This window comes from Rana temporaria, chromosome 5 (assembly GCF_905171775.1).
Source record: "Rana temporaria chromosome 5, aRanTem1.1, whole genome shotgun sequence".
In the NCBI taxonomy this organism is placed as follows: Eukaryota; Metazoa; Chordata; class Amphibia; order Anura; family Ranidae; genus Rana; species Rana temporaria.
The window spans coordinates 143840127-143857918 of NC_053493.1; the positions used below are offsets into that span (position 1 = coordinate 143840127).

Genomic DNA, 17792 nt, shown 5'->3' on the forward strand with positions numbered 1-17792 from the left:
TATATTACAGAAACACACACATTGTACATTATATACTACTGTTATAGCGTGGATTATAGGATTTTACAAGCATTTTAAACTAGGGCTTATTTTTGGGGTATGGCTTATATTCGTGGAAACACGATAGTTGTGGTTATTGGAAGCTTCCAGACAAAAATAACATCATTATATTTTGTTACATTCATTCATTTTATCTCTATTTGTTCTAGTTGCTCTTATATGAAAGAACTTGGCTGAATCGATGGAAAACAACCGTCCTACATGAAGGAGAAGGGAATATAACAAACATCAAGTGGAGAGGGAATTTCATTGCTTGGGTCAATAATATGGTAAGATGTGGACACGTATTAATTTCTTAAAGGCTTATTTTTTTTCTGTTCAGTTTATAGTATTGAGATGTTTTATTGCTAGTATTGATTATCTTTATATACAAACTTTGCTCATGTTAGTTAAAGACAACAGCCAAAGTACCTGAATATATCTCAATGTATCGAGCTGTGCAAAATATATTTTGTGATTTTGAATTTACTGTGAAAAAAATCTCACGGTAGAGCTGCTGCTTCTTGTAATTCAAATAATTGTCATATTTTTACTTTTGGTTTATGTACATTTCTTTTTTTAAAGTTTATTTTTTTGTTTTTATTTACCTGAATATATCTAGTTTCTTAAGGCTCTGTTCACACCTAGGCGTTTTTGGGCGTTTTTCTGCTGTAAACCTCAGCTCTAAAAACGCCCAACAAGACTAATCCCATTCATTTCAATAGCCCCTGTTCACATCTGAGCATTCTGTCGCCTGAAGCAAAACGTCCTTCGCTCAAGAAAGTACAGGAGCTTCTTTTTGGTAGATTACAGGCGTTTTCTGCTTTTTACATTGGTGACCTTTTTGATCTGTACAAAATTGCGTCAAAAATTGCACGACTTTCTGCCTGAAAACAAAACACCTAGGTGTGAACAGAGCCTTAAAGTGATACTAAGTTTTTTTTTTTTTTTAAAGAAATGTCATACTAACCTGCTCTGTGTAATGGTTTTGCACAGAGCAGCCCGGATCCTCCCCTTCTCGGGTCCCTCGCTTGCGCTCCTGGCCCCTCCCTCCTGCTTAGCGCCCCCACAGCAAGCAGCTTGCTATGGGGGCACCCAATCAAAGCCGCTGCTCTGTATGTTTATTCAGACACAGAGCCGCGACTCGGTCCCACCCCTATCTCTCCTCATTGGCTCACTGAGTTTGATTGACAGCAGTCGGAGTCAATGGCACCCGCTGTTTGTCTCAGACAATCAGGAGAGATGCCGCGTACACATGAATGGATTTCGATGAAAAACTTCGATGAGAGCTTTTTCTTGGGAATCCCGGCTGTGTGTATGCTCCATCTCAGTTTTTCAGACGGGAAAACTGCCGGAAAAAAAAAAGAGAGCAGGATCTCTTTTTTTCCTGTCAGGAAAAAATCCTAGCAGGAAAACCGTTTGTCTATATGCTTTTCTGAGGGGGAAAAAAAACGTGCATGCTCGAAAACAATTTGACGCATGCTCGGAAGCATAGAACTTAATTTTATCGGATTGTCGTAGTCTTTTACGTCACCACGTTCTTGGCAGTCAAAAGTTCACCAGACATTTATGTGACCGTGTGTATGCAAGGCAGGCTTGATAGGAATTCCGTCAGGAAAACCATTGTTTTTTTTATCCGACGGGAAAACTAGTCGTGTGTACGAGGCAGGAGAGTCCTGGACAGTCAAGTCTTTTCTGCAACATCGCTGGATCAAGATTTGAATGCATCAAGATAAGAAACTTTCTGCCTTTAGAACCACTTTAAAAGTATCTCCATGCGTGCTGGAAATCCCCAATTCCAAATACATTTTAGTGCCCTTTTCTACACTGCACGCATAGCAAACATATTTGATGCAAGTTACTGCTTGTATTTATGCATATTATGTACATTTTACCAGGCATCTATGAAAGTTTTTGTGTGTTATAAAACACATTTTTGATTATGCAAAGTGAAAGGGAAATTTCATATAAATTTGGCATCACGGGAGCAGCAAAGCTAGACCTGGACGCTATGTTTTTTAGTGTAAATCTTCCTGTAGTAAACACCCTTTCATTTATGACAAAAGCAAAGGAAGAAATGCGCACCAGCCTAGTGTGTTACCGTTGGCGGGTTTAATCAAATAAAATGATAGTAGAAACTACTTACAAAAGAACTGACATGCAAAGCTTAACAGCAACCCCTCGAACCACACTCCAGAATAGGGGGGGGGGTGTAGAGGTGTGTCACTGCCAGCTGACACGTTTCGAGGCGTCAAGGGCCTCTTCATCAGAGTTCAGCAGTGCAGACCCTTCCACATACACACCTTTATACACAAGTGAATACAAGCAGACAGCCCACACCCACCGCCGGCCACGGGGCACCACCCAGGGGCCGTCCGGACTCCTCCCGAAGGGGATGGACAATGTTGAGTTACACACCAATTAGAAAGAAGGGGGTGGGGGTGGTGAAGGGGGGAGGGGAAAGGGGGCAGGGGAAAAAAAAGGGAGGAGGGGATAGACAGATAGATAGATAAATAAATATAGCTATTTCATATTGATGTTCCAAAGGAGCTCTTGCAAACAATTCATTTATCTTTGGTGTGCAGTAAAGTGATGTCACACTTGATTTCACAGCACTTGATTTCACAGCACTTTCATAGTGGCTTACTACACAGTGCTCCACACGAGTGTTTGTAGTAGGGTTGCACCGATATCTGTATCTATGGCGATACTAGAAATTCACAGATACCTCAGTTCTTTCAGCTGTCAGTACGATTTCCCCGCTAACAGCTGAAATGGGGCGCTGCGTCATTAACAACCAATGACATTTCATTTTCCTCTCCCCATCACCTCCTCTTACCCTCCTATCCCCCCCCCCCGGTCTTACCCCAGCCTCACCTAACCCCTCTCCACCGCCTTCAAAACTTCCCCCCTACCTACTCTTCCTAGGCGATAGGTATCGGTAATTGGTATCGGCGAGTACTTTAAAAAAAGTATCGGTACTCGTACTGAAGATCATTGTAAACACAGTACTTCAGTATCATGTTTACATCGGGAGTTAAGTGACACAAAAAGTATAAAAAAGTGAAATATACTGTGGCTAGATAATTATTTAAAAAAATCGCTCCCAGAATATTGCCTAGGACCCAGCAATGAAGTGTTGATGATCTGGATGATATTTACATTTACTGTACACGTGTCAAATACAATGCAATATCATTTGGAATTTTAGTGACCGCAAACCTGTGAAAAAGTCATCATTGTACTAATTTGAACCCTCACCAGCCCAATTTGATTTTGTTCTAAAGTAGTTCTAAAGCCTAAACATTTTTATCTTTATAGATCATTCCCTACATTGAGGTAAAATATATTCAAGCAGCAGTATCTCCTCCTCACCCCTGCACAATCCCCTCCACATAATCACTTGAGTTAACTTATCACTCAATTCAGCTCTGTGGTCACCTGTAGCTGCTCTCACTCATTGGTTCCCACTGTTGAAGGGGGTGGGGACAGGGCCGAGCCACACTGTGTTTGTCTATGGACGCAGGCAGCATGGCCCTTCATAGGAAATTGTTTCCTATAGGGGTGCCTGGAGAAGCGGAGGAACCAGGAGCACCGACCTAGAAGTGGCGGATCGGGACCACGCTGCAGTTCCATTGTGCAGAGCAGGTAAGTATAACATGTTATGCCGCGTACACACGATCATTTTTCGGCATGAAAAAAATGTTTTTAAAAAATGTCATTTTAAAATGATCGTGTGTGGGCTTCACATCATTTTTCGGGTTCTGAAAAACAACATTTTTTTTTTCGAACATGCCGAATATTTAAAGACGTTTTAAATTATGTTGTTTTTCGGGTTGTAAAAAATTATCGTGTGTGGGCTAAAACAACGTTAAAAACCCGCACATGCTCAGAAGCAAGTTATGAGATGGGAGCGCTCGTTCTGGTAAAACTACCATTTGTAATGGAGATAGCACATTCATCACGCTGTAACAGACAGAAAAGTGCGAATCGTCTTTTACTAACAGGAAATAAGCTAAAGCAGCCCCAAGGGTGGCGTCATCCGCATTGAACTTCCCCTTTATAGTGCCGTCGTACGTCACCGCGCTTTGCTCGAGCATTTTTTAAAAACTATGGTGTGTGGGCAACGTCGTTTTAATGATGAAGTTGAAAAAAAATTAAGACTTCCCGCCTAATGTGACTTTGATGCCGCGTACACGCGATCATTTTTCAGCATGAAAAAAAACTTAGTTTTTCAGCATGTCGAAAAAAACAACGTTTTCCCAACTTCATCATTAAAACAATGTAGTTTTTAAAAAATGATCTAGCAAAGCGCGGTAACGTACAACACGTACGACGGCACTATAAAGGGGAAGTTCCATTCGCCTTTGGGCTGCTTTAGCTGATTCCGTGTTAGTAAAAGACGATTCGCGCTTTTTTGTCTGTTACAGCGTGATGAATGTGCTTACTCCATTATCAACGGTAGTTTTACCAGAACGAGCGCTCCCGTCTCATAACTTGCTTCTGAGCATGCGCTGTTTTTTTACGTCGTTTTAGCCCACACGCGATAATTTTTTACAACCTGAAAAACTACATTGTTTAAAACGACGTTAAAAAATGCAGCATGTTCAAATATTTTTTTTGTCGTTTTTCAGAACCTGAAAAATGATGTGAAGCCCACACACGATGATTTTAAATGACGTTTTTGAAAAACAACGTTTTTTTCATGCCGAAAAATGATTGTGTGTACGTGGCATGAGGCTTTTGATTTGGAAGTAAGTATCTGGTGTAACGCCAATTTCACAAATGTGTCTGGGGAAAAAAGTACAGGAAAAAGCATGTTTTTTTCCCAGTTTTGCACCATTTGTAAAAAAAAAATGGTAAATGAAAATATATCTAGACAAATTAGTAAAAAAAAAAATATGTTGTATGATCGTGTAGACTGCAAACACCATATAGTATAAAGACACCTCCAAAACCACTCTGCGACTCAAGGAATAAGGGAGAGTGGCCCCTGGACTCTTGGTCAACACGCTAACAGCTAATAAGTAGCATTTACAGTATAATGTCTGCTTGTTCAGAATCTGTTCTGTAATGTGCAGAATAACAGAGGAGTCTCTCTGTTTACATATCTTCATTTTATCCCAAATACTATAGTAATTTATTGTCTGCAGGTTCATGCAGAACCTTTTTATAGAGTTGTTTTGCGTAGTAATTATTTATTTGAATTTTATTGAAGTGCTGTGGGAACGAGCTGTTATTTACATGACAGTGTGATGTCGAGTCAGAATAAATATTGTTCTAATGGATCACTTTCTGATCACTGCCAGTACCCTTTGTCTCCACTTCAATCACATAAATAGCAACACAACCTCATGATGGGCAATGACTAAGTAAATGATTTATACAGCCATGGTCGCCTCTACATGAATAATTCAGCTATGATCGCTTCAATGACAGAGAAAAAACTTTCAAGTATTGGCTCAAATACATTATCATTTTTGTATCTTGGTTCCTACTTTTATATCAAAGTGTTTTACGTTTGAATTATAAATTGAATCCATATGTTGAAGTAAGGGGCATCAAAACAGGGCTCAAAGCTTCCATATTTTATGGAAATATATATATATTTTTTATATATTTTATATACTGATTGTACCTAAAGCTGTAATCTGAATTTATTTTGCCTTCCTTAGTTCCTCCTAACCTTCCACACTAAAATGCTAATGAAATTCTTAAATAATAATAAAAAAAAAAATTCTTACATACCTTAAAGCGATTTTAAACAATCACCTTGTAAAACAACCCATTCAGTTTAAGATAGAAATGAAATGAAAAAAATCTTAGTATAGATCTAAAAAAAATATATATAAAAAATACCTTTTACCCTTTTTTATAAGGGATCACATTCTCTCTGTTCTCAGCTGCATAAGAGCTGGGGGGAGGAGCTAGAGAACTTACCAAGGTGTGATCTGCTTAGCGTGGTCAGTTTTAATAGGAAAACAGAGGGACTGGCAAGAACACCAGGGATTTCACACAAAGGAAGAAATACTTTTTAAAATGCTGGGTTTACATACTTTTTAATTTAGTCCCAGTGACATTATTACTGGTAGGCCGAGATCATAAAGATGGCAGTAGGAAGACTGTGGGTGCTGCCACTACGTCACAACCTGCTGTCACAGGGTCCAGTGTTCCACCCTTCCTTACAGAAGCTACATTTGATGGTCTGGTTACTGAGACCTACATCTTAAAGAAACAAGGCCTCTCAGGTCCAGTTCTTGCTACACTCATTAACGCTAAAAAGCCAGCCTCCAGCCTTATCTACTACAGAGTCTGGAAGGCGTATGTTTCCTGGTGTGAATCCAGAGGGTGGAAGTCTCAAAAGTATGCCATAAGTAGGATTCTCACCTTTTGCCAATTAGGAGTGGATATGAAATTAGTACCATCGAGGGTCAAATATCGGCTCTATCAGTCTTTTTTCAGAGACCGTTGGCATCTCATTCCCTAGTCCGGCATTCATTCAGGGAGTACTGCAGATAAATCCACCAGTGAAGTCTCCCTTATGTCCCTGGGATTTGAACTTAGTATTGTCAGTCTTGCAAAAGCAACCTTTTGAACCTATCCGCCATATTCCTTTGATTCTTTTGAGCAGGAAATTGGCCTTTTTGATCGCTATCTCTTTGGCTAGAAGAGTATCAGAATTAGCAGCTCTTTCTTATAAAGAGCCTTATTTAGTTTGTCACAAGGACAAAATTGTACTACGCCCCCATCCTACCTTTCTTCCAAAGGTGGTGTCGGCGTTTCATTTAAATCAAGACATTGTTTTGCCTTCCTTTTTTCCTGAACCACGGACAGCGGGGGAAAAGTTGTTGTCTCTAGATGTAGTGAGAGCAGTAAAAGTTTATCTGCAGGCAACTGCCCAGATACGCAAAACAGATGTTTTGTTTATTGTGCCAGATGGTCCCAGGAAGGGCCAAGTGGTATCAAAATCCACCATTTCTAGGTGGATTCGACAAGTAATTATTCAAGCTTATGGTTTAAGGAACAAGATTCCTTTTTCTGTTAAGGCGCACTAAGTGCTTCATGGGCAGTGCATAACCGGGCTTAGATCTGTAAAGCTGCAACTTGGTCTTCAGTCCATACATTTATTCTATCAAATAGATGTGAGAGGACATGAGGATTCTGCCTTTGGACGTAGTGTGCTGCAGGCAGCGGTCTAGGGCTTTTTGTCTGTTAAAGGCCTGCTTGGATCTGCGTCTCCCACCATTCATTGAGCATTGTTCTGGGACATCCCACTATGTAATGAATAGTGTCCCGTGGTGTACGATAAAGAAAATAGGATTTTTAATAACAGCTTAACTGTAAAATCCTTTTCTTGGAGTACACCACGGGACACAGAGGCCCCCCCTTCTTATGAGAACCTTACTGCTTTGCTACAAAACTGAGGTACTTCTCTTAGGGGAGGGGTTATATGGAGGGGAACTTGTCTTTATTGGTTGTGCCGGTGTCCAATCACCTCTGGTGACCATACAACCCACTATGTAATGAATTGAGGCTCTGTGTCCCGTGGTGTACTCCAAGAAAAGCATTTTACAGGTAAGCTGTTATTAAAAATCCAATTTTTTTTTTTTTATCCTAGAGTTTTGTGTTTAAAATCATGCATTCTACTGAAAGCCTGTCCGATACTTTGGAAAAAGATATAACTAGGTGTTTTTTTGTTGCTTTCCTCCTCCTCACCTGTTATTAACTGCAGTTCTACCCCAACATCAGGGGATGGAGGGGGATTCCTGGGGGCATGGGGGCGGGATGGAGATACCATGTGTGGTAAATTCGCCCCTCGGGGGACCCTAGCAACCTACCCGGAGCTGGTTACAGCTCTAGGGAATATACCCACATCAGGATGGAGATACTATCAAATGACAGGCTTCTTTAATAAGATGAAACCCCTACTGAGATCATTAAACTCAATTACGGTGTTTGAGGGCCAGTGTGTGCGTTTGAGGGATGCTAGACATCTGTTGTCTCAGATGTACAGACTGATACTAGGTGCCCAAAAGAATACAGTCCCATACTTTATTAGGGAATGGGAAAGAGAATTAAAGAAGGAATTGTTAGACAAACAAATAAAAAAATATATTAAATCAACTTACTCTACATCTATAAGTTTGTACGTTCAGGAAATGGCTTATAAATTCATGACAAGGTGGTATAAGACACCAGTAAGACTAACTCAGATGTATCCAGCGGCAGATGCCCGTTGTTGGAGAGGGTGTGAGTAAAGGGGTACATTTCTTCACTTGTGGTGGGAATGTCCCAGTATTAAAGCATTCTGGGTAGTAGTTGCACCATGGATTGAGAAGTTGACCCCTAGACCTATGGAGTTTACGCCCTTATGTTTCCTATTTCATGGAATGCCCGGCTCCTTTAAAGCCTACAGGAAGAGTATCACACCACACTTATTGAATGCAGCTAAAATATTAATCCCCAGATTTTGGAAACAGATCGCCTGCCCAACACTGGCTGATTGGAAAAAAAGAGGTCAACCGGATAATGTAAGCTGAAAGGTGGGCTGAAGTAGTGAAGGACCAAAAAGGGGAATTCGAGAAGACATGGGCAGGCTGGTAACAGTGTGCACCTGAGATGGACTGAAAGAGAAGAGACATGGAATGGGAAAGCAGGGGGTTTAATAGATCCATAAGGACCCTAGTAGAGGTGCTTATGGTTTTAGCCATGGAAGAATAAAGAGCCAAACTATGAACCTTGACCAGGATTGATCTATCCATGTTTTCCTTTTTTTTTTTTTCCTCTCCCTCTCTCTCTCTCTTCGGCACCCCTCCCAATTTTTTGCTGCCTTAATAGTGTGGAGTGGGATGTCTGCCCCTAAGGCCCCGTACACACGAGAGGATCCATCCGGTCCGCTGGAATTGATCCGCGGACCGGCTCCAGCAGATAGATCCCCTGGTGTGTACAATCCAGCGGATCTGTTTCCGCGGATTTTTATTCCCTGGGATGGATTTCAAGCGGATAAAAATTTGAAGACATGCTTTAAAATCTATCCGCTTGAATCCATCCCAACGGATTGATCCGCTGGTCTGTACAGACTCACCGGATCAATCCGTCCGAATGGATCCCCCGCATGCGTCGTAATGATTCGACGCATGCGTGGAATTCCTTATATCACAGCGTCGCGCACGTCGCCGCATCATCATCGCGGCGACGGCGCGACACGTCATCGCGATGGGATTTCGGCGCAGATTTCGATCCGATGGTGAGTACACTCCATCGGATCCAAATCCGCGGAAATCCTCAAGAGGATTTATCCGCGGAAACGGTCCGGTGGACCGTATCCACGGATAAATCCTCTCGTGTGTACTAGGCCTAAGGAGAAGAAAGAGAGTGAGTTAAGTCACGTTGAAGTAGTGAGGGGAGGGATGGGAAGGGGGTGGAGGATAAGGAGTAGGGTGTTTACAGGAGAGGAGGGACTTAAAATAGAATTAGAACAGAGACTGTACACGGTCACTATGAGGACACCACCATTTTTTCTCTTTTTTTGTTCTTTTGTTTTGTGGCCTGTCACTTAAAGTTGGGGGGAAAGTAGGTCAGGAGGGAGGATCGTTTATAGGCAAACATGGTTGATAAAATTTTATCACAAGGTACAAATATTTATTGTCAACACTATGGCCAGTAGTGGCCTCTTATATGAGGTCCCCCCCCCCCTTTTCCCTTTTTAATTGTCACTTGAGCTGGGAAATTAGACCACGAGGGCCGCTGCACACAATTACGGATAATTAATATTTAACCACGTGGTACAATCACCCCCTTTTTTTTCACATAAAAATAATAGACACCTTGGCCATCAGTGGCCTCTTTGGAAGTAGGAGGGGGTGGTCCCCCTTTTCTTTTTTTCTCACAGAAGGGCACAGTAGGAAAATGCATGACTCAAGTAGAAGGAATGGAGTGGGCAGGGATAGAGTAGACTTACTCCACTGCAGCTAGGGGTGTCATCTGGGGGAGGGGTGAAGAGGCAAGTATTTATCTATCCTTTTGTTTTCTTTCTCTCTGGGGGGGGGGGGGGGGGTAGTATAATTGATAAACTTTTGATAAGACGTTATCGTACTTGGTTCTTTCTTGTAATGTTTATTTGTGCTCTTAATGTAAATTATGGAATATAGGAATGTATAATGTTAAAGTTTATAACAAAATTTTAAAAAAATATTATAAATAAAAACTGCAGTTCTACCAAATAGTTCTGTCTTTTCAGTATGTAAAGTCGCTTTTTAGCTTATCTGCAAGTGGGATGTTTACATACGAGTGATTTCAATAGAAATATAGTATACCAAACTGATACAAATGGAACTTTTCTTGTGCACTGTTTTTTTTATAGCTGAATAACTTTGACATCTGTTTTATCATTGTGTGTTGTATGTAGGGAGTAAAGATACTTGACATAATCACAAGGCAAAGGATAACAAATGTGCCCAGAGATGATACGAGTCTACGCCCAGACATGTACCCGTGCAGTCTCTTTTGGAAAAACAATCTGACTCTCATCATTGGATGGGGCAAATCTGTTAAGGTAATTTTGTAACTTATGACTTTAATTTTCTTGTTGGTCCCATTCTGATTCATGGTGTAACTGAGCACTTTCAAACTTTTTCTGTTGATTTGCAATTAATGGCCCGGATTCAAGAAGCAATTGCGTCTGCGTAACCATAGTTACGCAGTGCAATTGCTTACTTGCCCTGGCGTAACGAGTTCTCCTGATTCAGAGAGCTTGTTACTCCGACTACAGCCTAAGATATGCGTTGCATAAGCCTCCTTATGCCTTCATATCTTAGGCTGCATTCTTGCGTTGGCCGCTAGGGGGCGTTCCCATTGTGGTCAGCGTATAGTATGCAAATTGCATACTAACGCCGATTCACAACGTTACGCGAGCCCTGCGTACGCAATTTACGTTGTTTCCGTACGGCGTGTTTAGCGTAAGGCTGCCCCTTCTAATAGCAGGGGCAGCCAATGCTAAAGTATACCCGTCGTTCCCACGTCGCGACGTTTGAATTTTACGTAATTTGCGTAAGTGATTCGTGAATGGCGCTGGACACCATTCACGTTCACTTTGAAGCAAATGACGTCCTTACGACGTCATTTGCCGCAATGCACGTCGGGAAAGTTTCCCGACGGAGCATGCGCTCTACGCTCTGCGCGGGAGCGCGCCTTATTTAAATGATTCCCGCCCCCTACGGGATCATTTACATTAGGCGCCCTTACGCAGGGCAAGTTTACACAGCGCACACGCAATTTACGGAGCTACTGCTCCGTGAATCGCGGGTAGCGCAGGAAATTTGCTGGAGGCGCAGGGCAAAAACGCTGCCCTGCGCCTCCGTAACTAAGGGGCAAATCTACCTGAATCCGGGCCAATATTTTTTACTGATTGATACATTGGACATTCACACATTCTTCAAGCTGGACATAATCTAACATTATCTTTCAGTTTATAGGCTTCTATGCAAATAGTTAAGTTGTATTTCACTGCAATTTTTCTTGTACATTTTACCATATAGTATATTCACCTTTTAGCGCCCCTTACCCACAACCACATACTATAAAAATTCAGATCTCTGTATTTTTTTAGGGAGCAGCTTCACTTATTAATTCATCACAGGAATCAAGTATTTAGTTTAAAATATTTTGGCGCAAGATTTTACTTTTTTCTTCACATTATTGGTTCAATTGTTTACACGGATATGATGTAGTTACACTAGATTACTTTCACAAGGTTCTATGCAAATAGTTAAGTTGTATTTCACTGCAAAAACTGTATGTGAGCATTCTCCATCACTTTCAACAAAAATGGACACTCATTTAGACGAAAATGAACGGGGGTACTTTTTACATAGAAACCACCATACAATCAAGCTTCTTTAACATGGGCACCATCCGTTCAGTCACGTTTTTGCTAAGAAAAAAACAGATTGGAGTTTACATCCATCCTCTGTTTTGTTATGTTCCGTTTACATCTGTTTATATCTGTTTTCGTCTGCTTTCGTTTTTAAATGGAACAAAAGACAAAATGGAAGTAGACAAAAAACTGATGTAAACGGACTTTGTCTGTTTACATTTGTTTGTCCATAGAAATGCATTGCTGTTTGTCTGTTTTCCATCCATCTGTTGATGGATGAAACACAAACGGAATGCCCATGTTAAAGGGGCCTCTATCATAAAAATCTCCAAGTACAACTTAAATAAAAGTTATTACACTATAGGTCTGCTCATAGCATATCAAAAACAGATCTTAATCAGGCATGTGTTTGAACCTTCCAAGGTATCTCACCAGGAAGCTAGCTTTCAATGTAGACAGCCAATCATTGGCAGAGGAGGCATTCCTCACTCCGCAGCAGCTTGCTCTTTATTATTATTTTTTAAAGCGGTGTTCCACCCACCGCTGCAAAAAATTAAAAGCCAGCAGCTGCACATACTGCTGACTTTTAATAATAGGAGACTTGCTGTCCCTGTTTTGGAGTCCAGCGATGTCGGCACCCAAGCTAATGTTTCCATCAGTTGCTGGGTACTGCCGCCACCATTGCAAGTAAGGGAACCCGGCAGTGTAGCCTTACAGTTAAATGCCGGGAACCCTACTGCGCATGCGTGAGGCTCTGTTCCTTTCTCCTACTAGCCTGACCGCAGGGGGAGGAGGAGGGAGGCGAGCGGTGACGTCCTGGGCCTTGGAAGTGGGAACAGGATGCGTGTCAAAGACAGATATCCACTCCCCACCTCCCCCCTCAGGTGCCAAAAGTGGCACCTGAGGGGGGAGGAGAAAAATCAGCGGAAGTTCCACTTTTGGGTGGAACTATGCTTTTATAATTTTATGTGCAGCTGCATGACGTCCTCCACCGTCTACAATTGGCTGTCCACTTTGACATCTTCCTGGCAGAATAGCTTAGACAGGTTTGCACTTGTGTCTGAAGTATTCAGGAGTAGGGATGGGACTGCAGGCTCTCTGTCTGATAGCAACTTTTTTTTTCTACTTGATTTTCATACTTTGAGTACCTGTATGCTTTCACTACTATATTTGTTCCTCTTCTTAGTGTTTTTTTGTTTTTTTTTTGTTATCTGCGTGTTGTTAAACAGACAACGCAAGCAAACAGTTTCTTCTTTGTTCATTTCATTCACATTAATAGGAGAAAAAAATGAAATGACGAATTAGTATTTCTTCAGCATTCATTAAAAGACACAACACGGGACAGTCTGATAAATTGTACTGCCACCTGCTGGAGGGACAGCTTCTCCTGTTGTCTAGAGGTCCCTAATGGCAGACAGCTATCAGTTGTGTGTCCTGGAAAAGAAGGGAGTCGTTTCTCTAGCTTTGCTGGATACTTTTTCTTCAGTAAACAACTGTTGGTAGTTTAGGGGCAGGTAATGTAGACCTTGGTGTTTTTCCCAGTAAACCGGAAAGGGCCGTGGCATCTAAATCATCCTGAAAATCAGGTGTTTCAATGCCACAGCCCTACTTCAGACATAACGATGGCCTGCCTAAAGTGCTTGCCTGGTAGTGGAGGTCTGGCATTTGGATTTGGTTCTTATTCTTTCCGACACTAATTCTTGCACTTTGCCTGGGCTGTTAGTCATTGATTTTGCCCTTTACTGTTTGCTACTACTGAAGCTCTGTAGCAGTGAAGGAGTGGACCTGTCCCCTTCCAAAGTATTTTTTCAGTCTCCCAAAGGTGGCAATATATACCCACCAGTCCATCAAACACAGTGTCACTCTAATATCAAAGAAAAGGATCTTATGGTAATTTAAAAAAAATCCTATTTTCTGCTTATTTTGAGTGATTTTTATAGCCTTAAAAGTTCACATTTCAGGAGTAGTACTACATGGATTAAATGTATACCAGTACAAATGATTCCCTAGTATGTGATTTATGTTCTATATTATTAGCATCGTAACACTTACATTACAGAATTGTAGGTTTGGCATTGCTGTTTTGTTTCAAAGTGACAAGATGCATGCAGACGATATCTGACAAACTCATACACACCCATGCATAGGTACACCAGGCCAGGAAATCAGTCCTGTGTTTTAAAGTCACTCCCAACTGTATCATCTTAATTTTACATTCCCTGGAAGTCTAATGCCGCGTACACACGATGAGAACGGACCGATGGACGGTTTTCATCGGTTAACCGATGAAGCTGACTGATGGTTCGTCGTGCCTACACACCATCGGTTAAAAAAACGATTGTGTCAGAACACGGTGACGTAAAACACAACGACATGCTGAAAAAAACAAAGTTCAATGCTTCCAAGCATGCGTCGACTTGATTCTGAGAATGCGTGGATTTTTAACCGATGGTTGTGCTTACTAACTAACTAACGGTGAATTTTAAAACAAGTTGGCTTTTTTTTAACCGATGGTTAAGGCGGATGTGCCAGTATAAAAAAAATATTAAAAGCCAGCAGCTACAAATACTGCAGCTGCTGACTTTTAATATTAGGACACTTATCTGTCCTGGAGTCCAGCGCCGTCAGCAGCAGGGGACGAGCGATCGCTCGTCTCTCTGCTGCTCCCCCCCGCCATCCTCAGTGAGGGAACCAGGAAGTGAAGCGCTCCGGCTTCACTACCCGGTTCCCTACGGCGCATGCGCGAGTTGCGCTGCGCCCGCCGATTGGCTCACATGCTGTGTGCTGGGAGCCGAGTATTCCCAGCACACAACGGGCGACAGACGGGAAGTCAGAAAAACCCGTCTTTTGCCCGTAGCGTGTGGCCGGAAGTGGGTGCAAATACCTGTCTTTAGACAGGTATCTGCACCCCCCTCCCCACTGAAAGGTGTCAAATGTGACACCGGAGGGGGGGCGGGTGCCGATCAGCGTGAGTTCCACTTTAGGGTGGAGCTCCGCTTTAACTAACCGATGGCGCCCACACACGATCGGTTTTGACCGATTAAAACGGTCCATCAGACCATTCTCATCGGTTTAACCGATCGTGTGTACGCAGCATAACACATTAATGTGTCTGAGGGGTGTTTGTCTACATCATAGCTTGTAGTAGTTAGTCACATGGACAAAAGAAAAACGATCTGCACTTTCTGTTCCCGTGTGGGCTGCGATTCCAGAAATGATGCAGGGACCTTTTCCCTGCGTTTCAGGAGGCACAGCAGCCCATTCAAATGAGCCTCATCAATGTGAACTCAAAGCTTGGAGATTATCGAGCTTGTTGGTATCTATAATTGACATTTTTAGCCAGGTGATTTAAATGAGAGAAAAGACCTTCACAAGAAAAGAAAAGTTAAATTCAGCAAAAGTTGAAATTATACAAATAGTAGTGTTTCCAGATGCCATGTACAGTAGTCCAACAATGTTATCTTGTGTGTTTATGGAATAATAGCCTACTATATTTTCTTGTTTTGCAGATTTGTACTGTGAAAGAGCGACATCCCAGTGAAATAAGAGACCTACCAAATCGTTATGTTGAGATTGGTGAGTCTCAATATTCACATTTCTAGCTGGGATAATAGAATCTGCATAGAAATCAGTAATTTTAAGCTTTGAAGCAGGATTTTTGTAGACGGGGAGAAATGCAGCTTGCTTTCTGGTGCATTTTTCTTGTATTCACCATTAGTTGGAGAAGCTTCCCAGTTCTATCTGAGTTCCTTCACAGGTGAATTTGTCTTCTCGTTGATCTGCATTTTACCTCTCTCTCAAAGTGTAAAGATTTCTTATATGTGTTGGCTTGTTTGTATAGTTACTAACAAAAATAGTCTGTAATATTTTTATTGAGTCTATTATTGTTAAATACATAGTTAATCTGATTGAAAAAGGACACAAGTCCATCCAGTTCAACCAACATAGGAAAAAAAAAAAACAAAGAACAAAAAAAAACCTGGTGATCTTACCGGTTTCCCTTGGTTCCTTTATCAAACTGTCCACACCAAGCACGGAAGCAGATCCATGCTAGCGTGGTCAGTTTGCATCCCTTGAATTGCTGCAGGGAGATGAACACTGTTTAGGTGCCACCTCACTCCGTTATTGATAGCGACTCCTGGCAGGAGCCTCACTGTCAGACCCGCAGAGCACACAGACTTCCACACTGTGTAATGTCACACACGGCATTGCTATGAGAGGAGAGTATGGAGGCTGTGTAGTTTTATGACCGCAAAATATTTGGATACAGGTACACAACATTTCTTTTTTCTTTTTTGACCGACGGCCCAGTAGTACAATTGCAATACAGTTCAGTACAGATGGAATAAGAGAGCCCTGCTTATGGAGCTTACACTCTAAAGTAAACATTTTTCAATAAAATAATTTTCATTACTTTCTGGACACACCCTGTATATATACAGTATGCCATGGATGAGAAGTGGTTATACCAGGATTATGGCTGCAGCCATGATCCCAGTGTAATATTTTTAGAACCAGTGACTGGCTTTCAGGTAAAATGAACTAATTGACTCTACAGCTTGAAAGGAATGTCCCCCTCTCGCCGCTACTCTGGGCTTTCCTATTCCACTGGGGTGTCTGTGGTCACTGCAAACAGTTGGTTTGGCTGGCCACAAAGGAGAGGGAGCAACATTAGTTCCTCCCTCTCTGTGATGAATAAAGGCAGAATTAACAAAGATTTCATCCACTCCAGTTTTGATTTAGTGTTTGCCTGGTCAGTACCAGCCAAGAAAGCAGCTGATCCAATTGATCTTGGTTTGATTGGCTGTCTTGGAGGGCAGGGGGGCATCAGGGGTCCTGTAGACTCCTAATCTTTTCATACATAGTTAGTGTTGTTGCCCAAGCTATAACAAGGGATGTCGTTTATTTGTGATAGCAATCAAGTTGAATAAAAAAAAAATATTAAAAAGTGAATAAAATAAAATTATGCACCCCAACCCCCTGTGCACACGTGCAAATGCAAACCCAAATGTAACATGTACACAGTGATCGCACCACAGATATGGGGTATCACTGCAAACATCAGAGTGAAAGCAATAATTTGAGCACCAGAGCTCTGGTTTAACTCTAAACTGGTAACCTGTAAAAGCTTTTACACTGTCACCTATCGATAATTTATTGTACAGTAGTTTGTCGCCATTTCATGGGTGTGTGAAATTTAAAATCTTGATGTGTTTGGCATCTGTTTACTCGGTGCAGGATCATCTTTTATATTTTACCAAAACATTGGATATTATGTGTGTGCACAGTAAAATGCATTTAAGTGTAATTTTTTTGACCATTTTATTCTCTAGAGCCTCTGCTTTCTGAAAATATATAATGTTTGTGGGTACCAAGTAATTTTCTAGCAGAAAAATGCTGATGTTAACATATATGTGACAAATTTCAAAATTGGCCCACATATGGTGGACTTGTCCTAAGTCTGTGGATTAGGGTATACACACTGATTGACACGCTTCTGCACGCTAATCTTAGGAAAGACCTGGTTAAGGATCTGTTATGCAAGCTTATTCAGACGGTATGCAAAAAGCAGCCCAAATTTTTCACTTTCCTTATCATTGCAACTAAGCAAACTATTGCCCACTCTTGGAAATCTCCTGTACTCACGTCCAGGAAGTTAAAACCCGCCTGAACTGCATCATGGTTAATGAGAATTTGACGGATGTGTTGGAAAATAAGTATGACAAATTCTTGAAAATGTGGGCTCCATGGATAGACTATTGTCAGCCTAACCTTAGGGCGCTACATCTGTGACTCCCCATCCCCTACTGGGTGTGGGGTTGTGAATTTGGGTTTTTTGTGGCATTCTAAGGCTCCTTTTTCCTTTCCACCCCTCTCC

General features: G+C 41.7%; 1 protein-coding gene across 1 annotated transcript in view; it reads left to right on the forward strand.

Annotated features, from left to right (window-relative positions):
• The window catches only part of VPS41 (VPS41 subunit of HOPS complex), a 377598-nt gene that overhangs the window by 229928 nt on the left and 129878 nt on the right, over positions 1 to 17792 (forward strand). The window contains exons 8-10 of the mRNA XM_040353190.1: positions 210 to 329; positions 10448 to 10594; positions 15424 to 15490. Of these exons, the coding sequence (XP_040209124.1) occupies positions 210 to 329; positions 10448 to 10594; positions 15424 to 15490 (334 nt within the window). The remainder of the gene's footprint in view (positions 1 to 209; positions 330 to 10447; positions 10595 to 15423; positions 15491 to 17792) is intronic.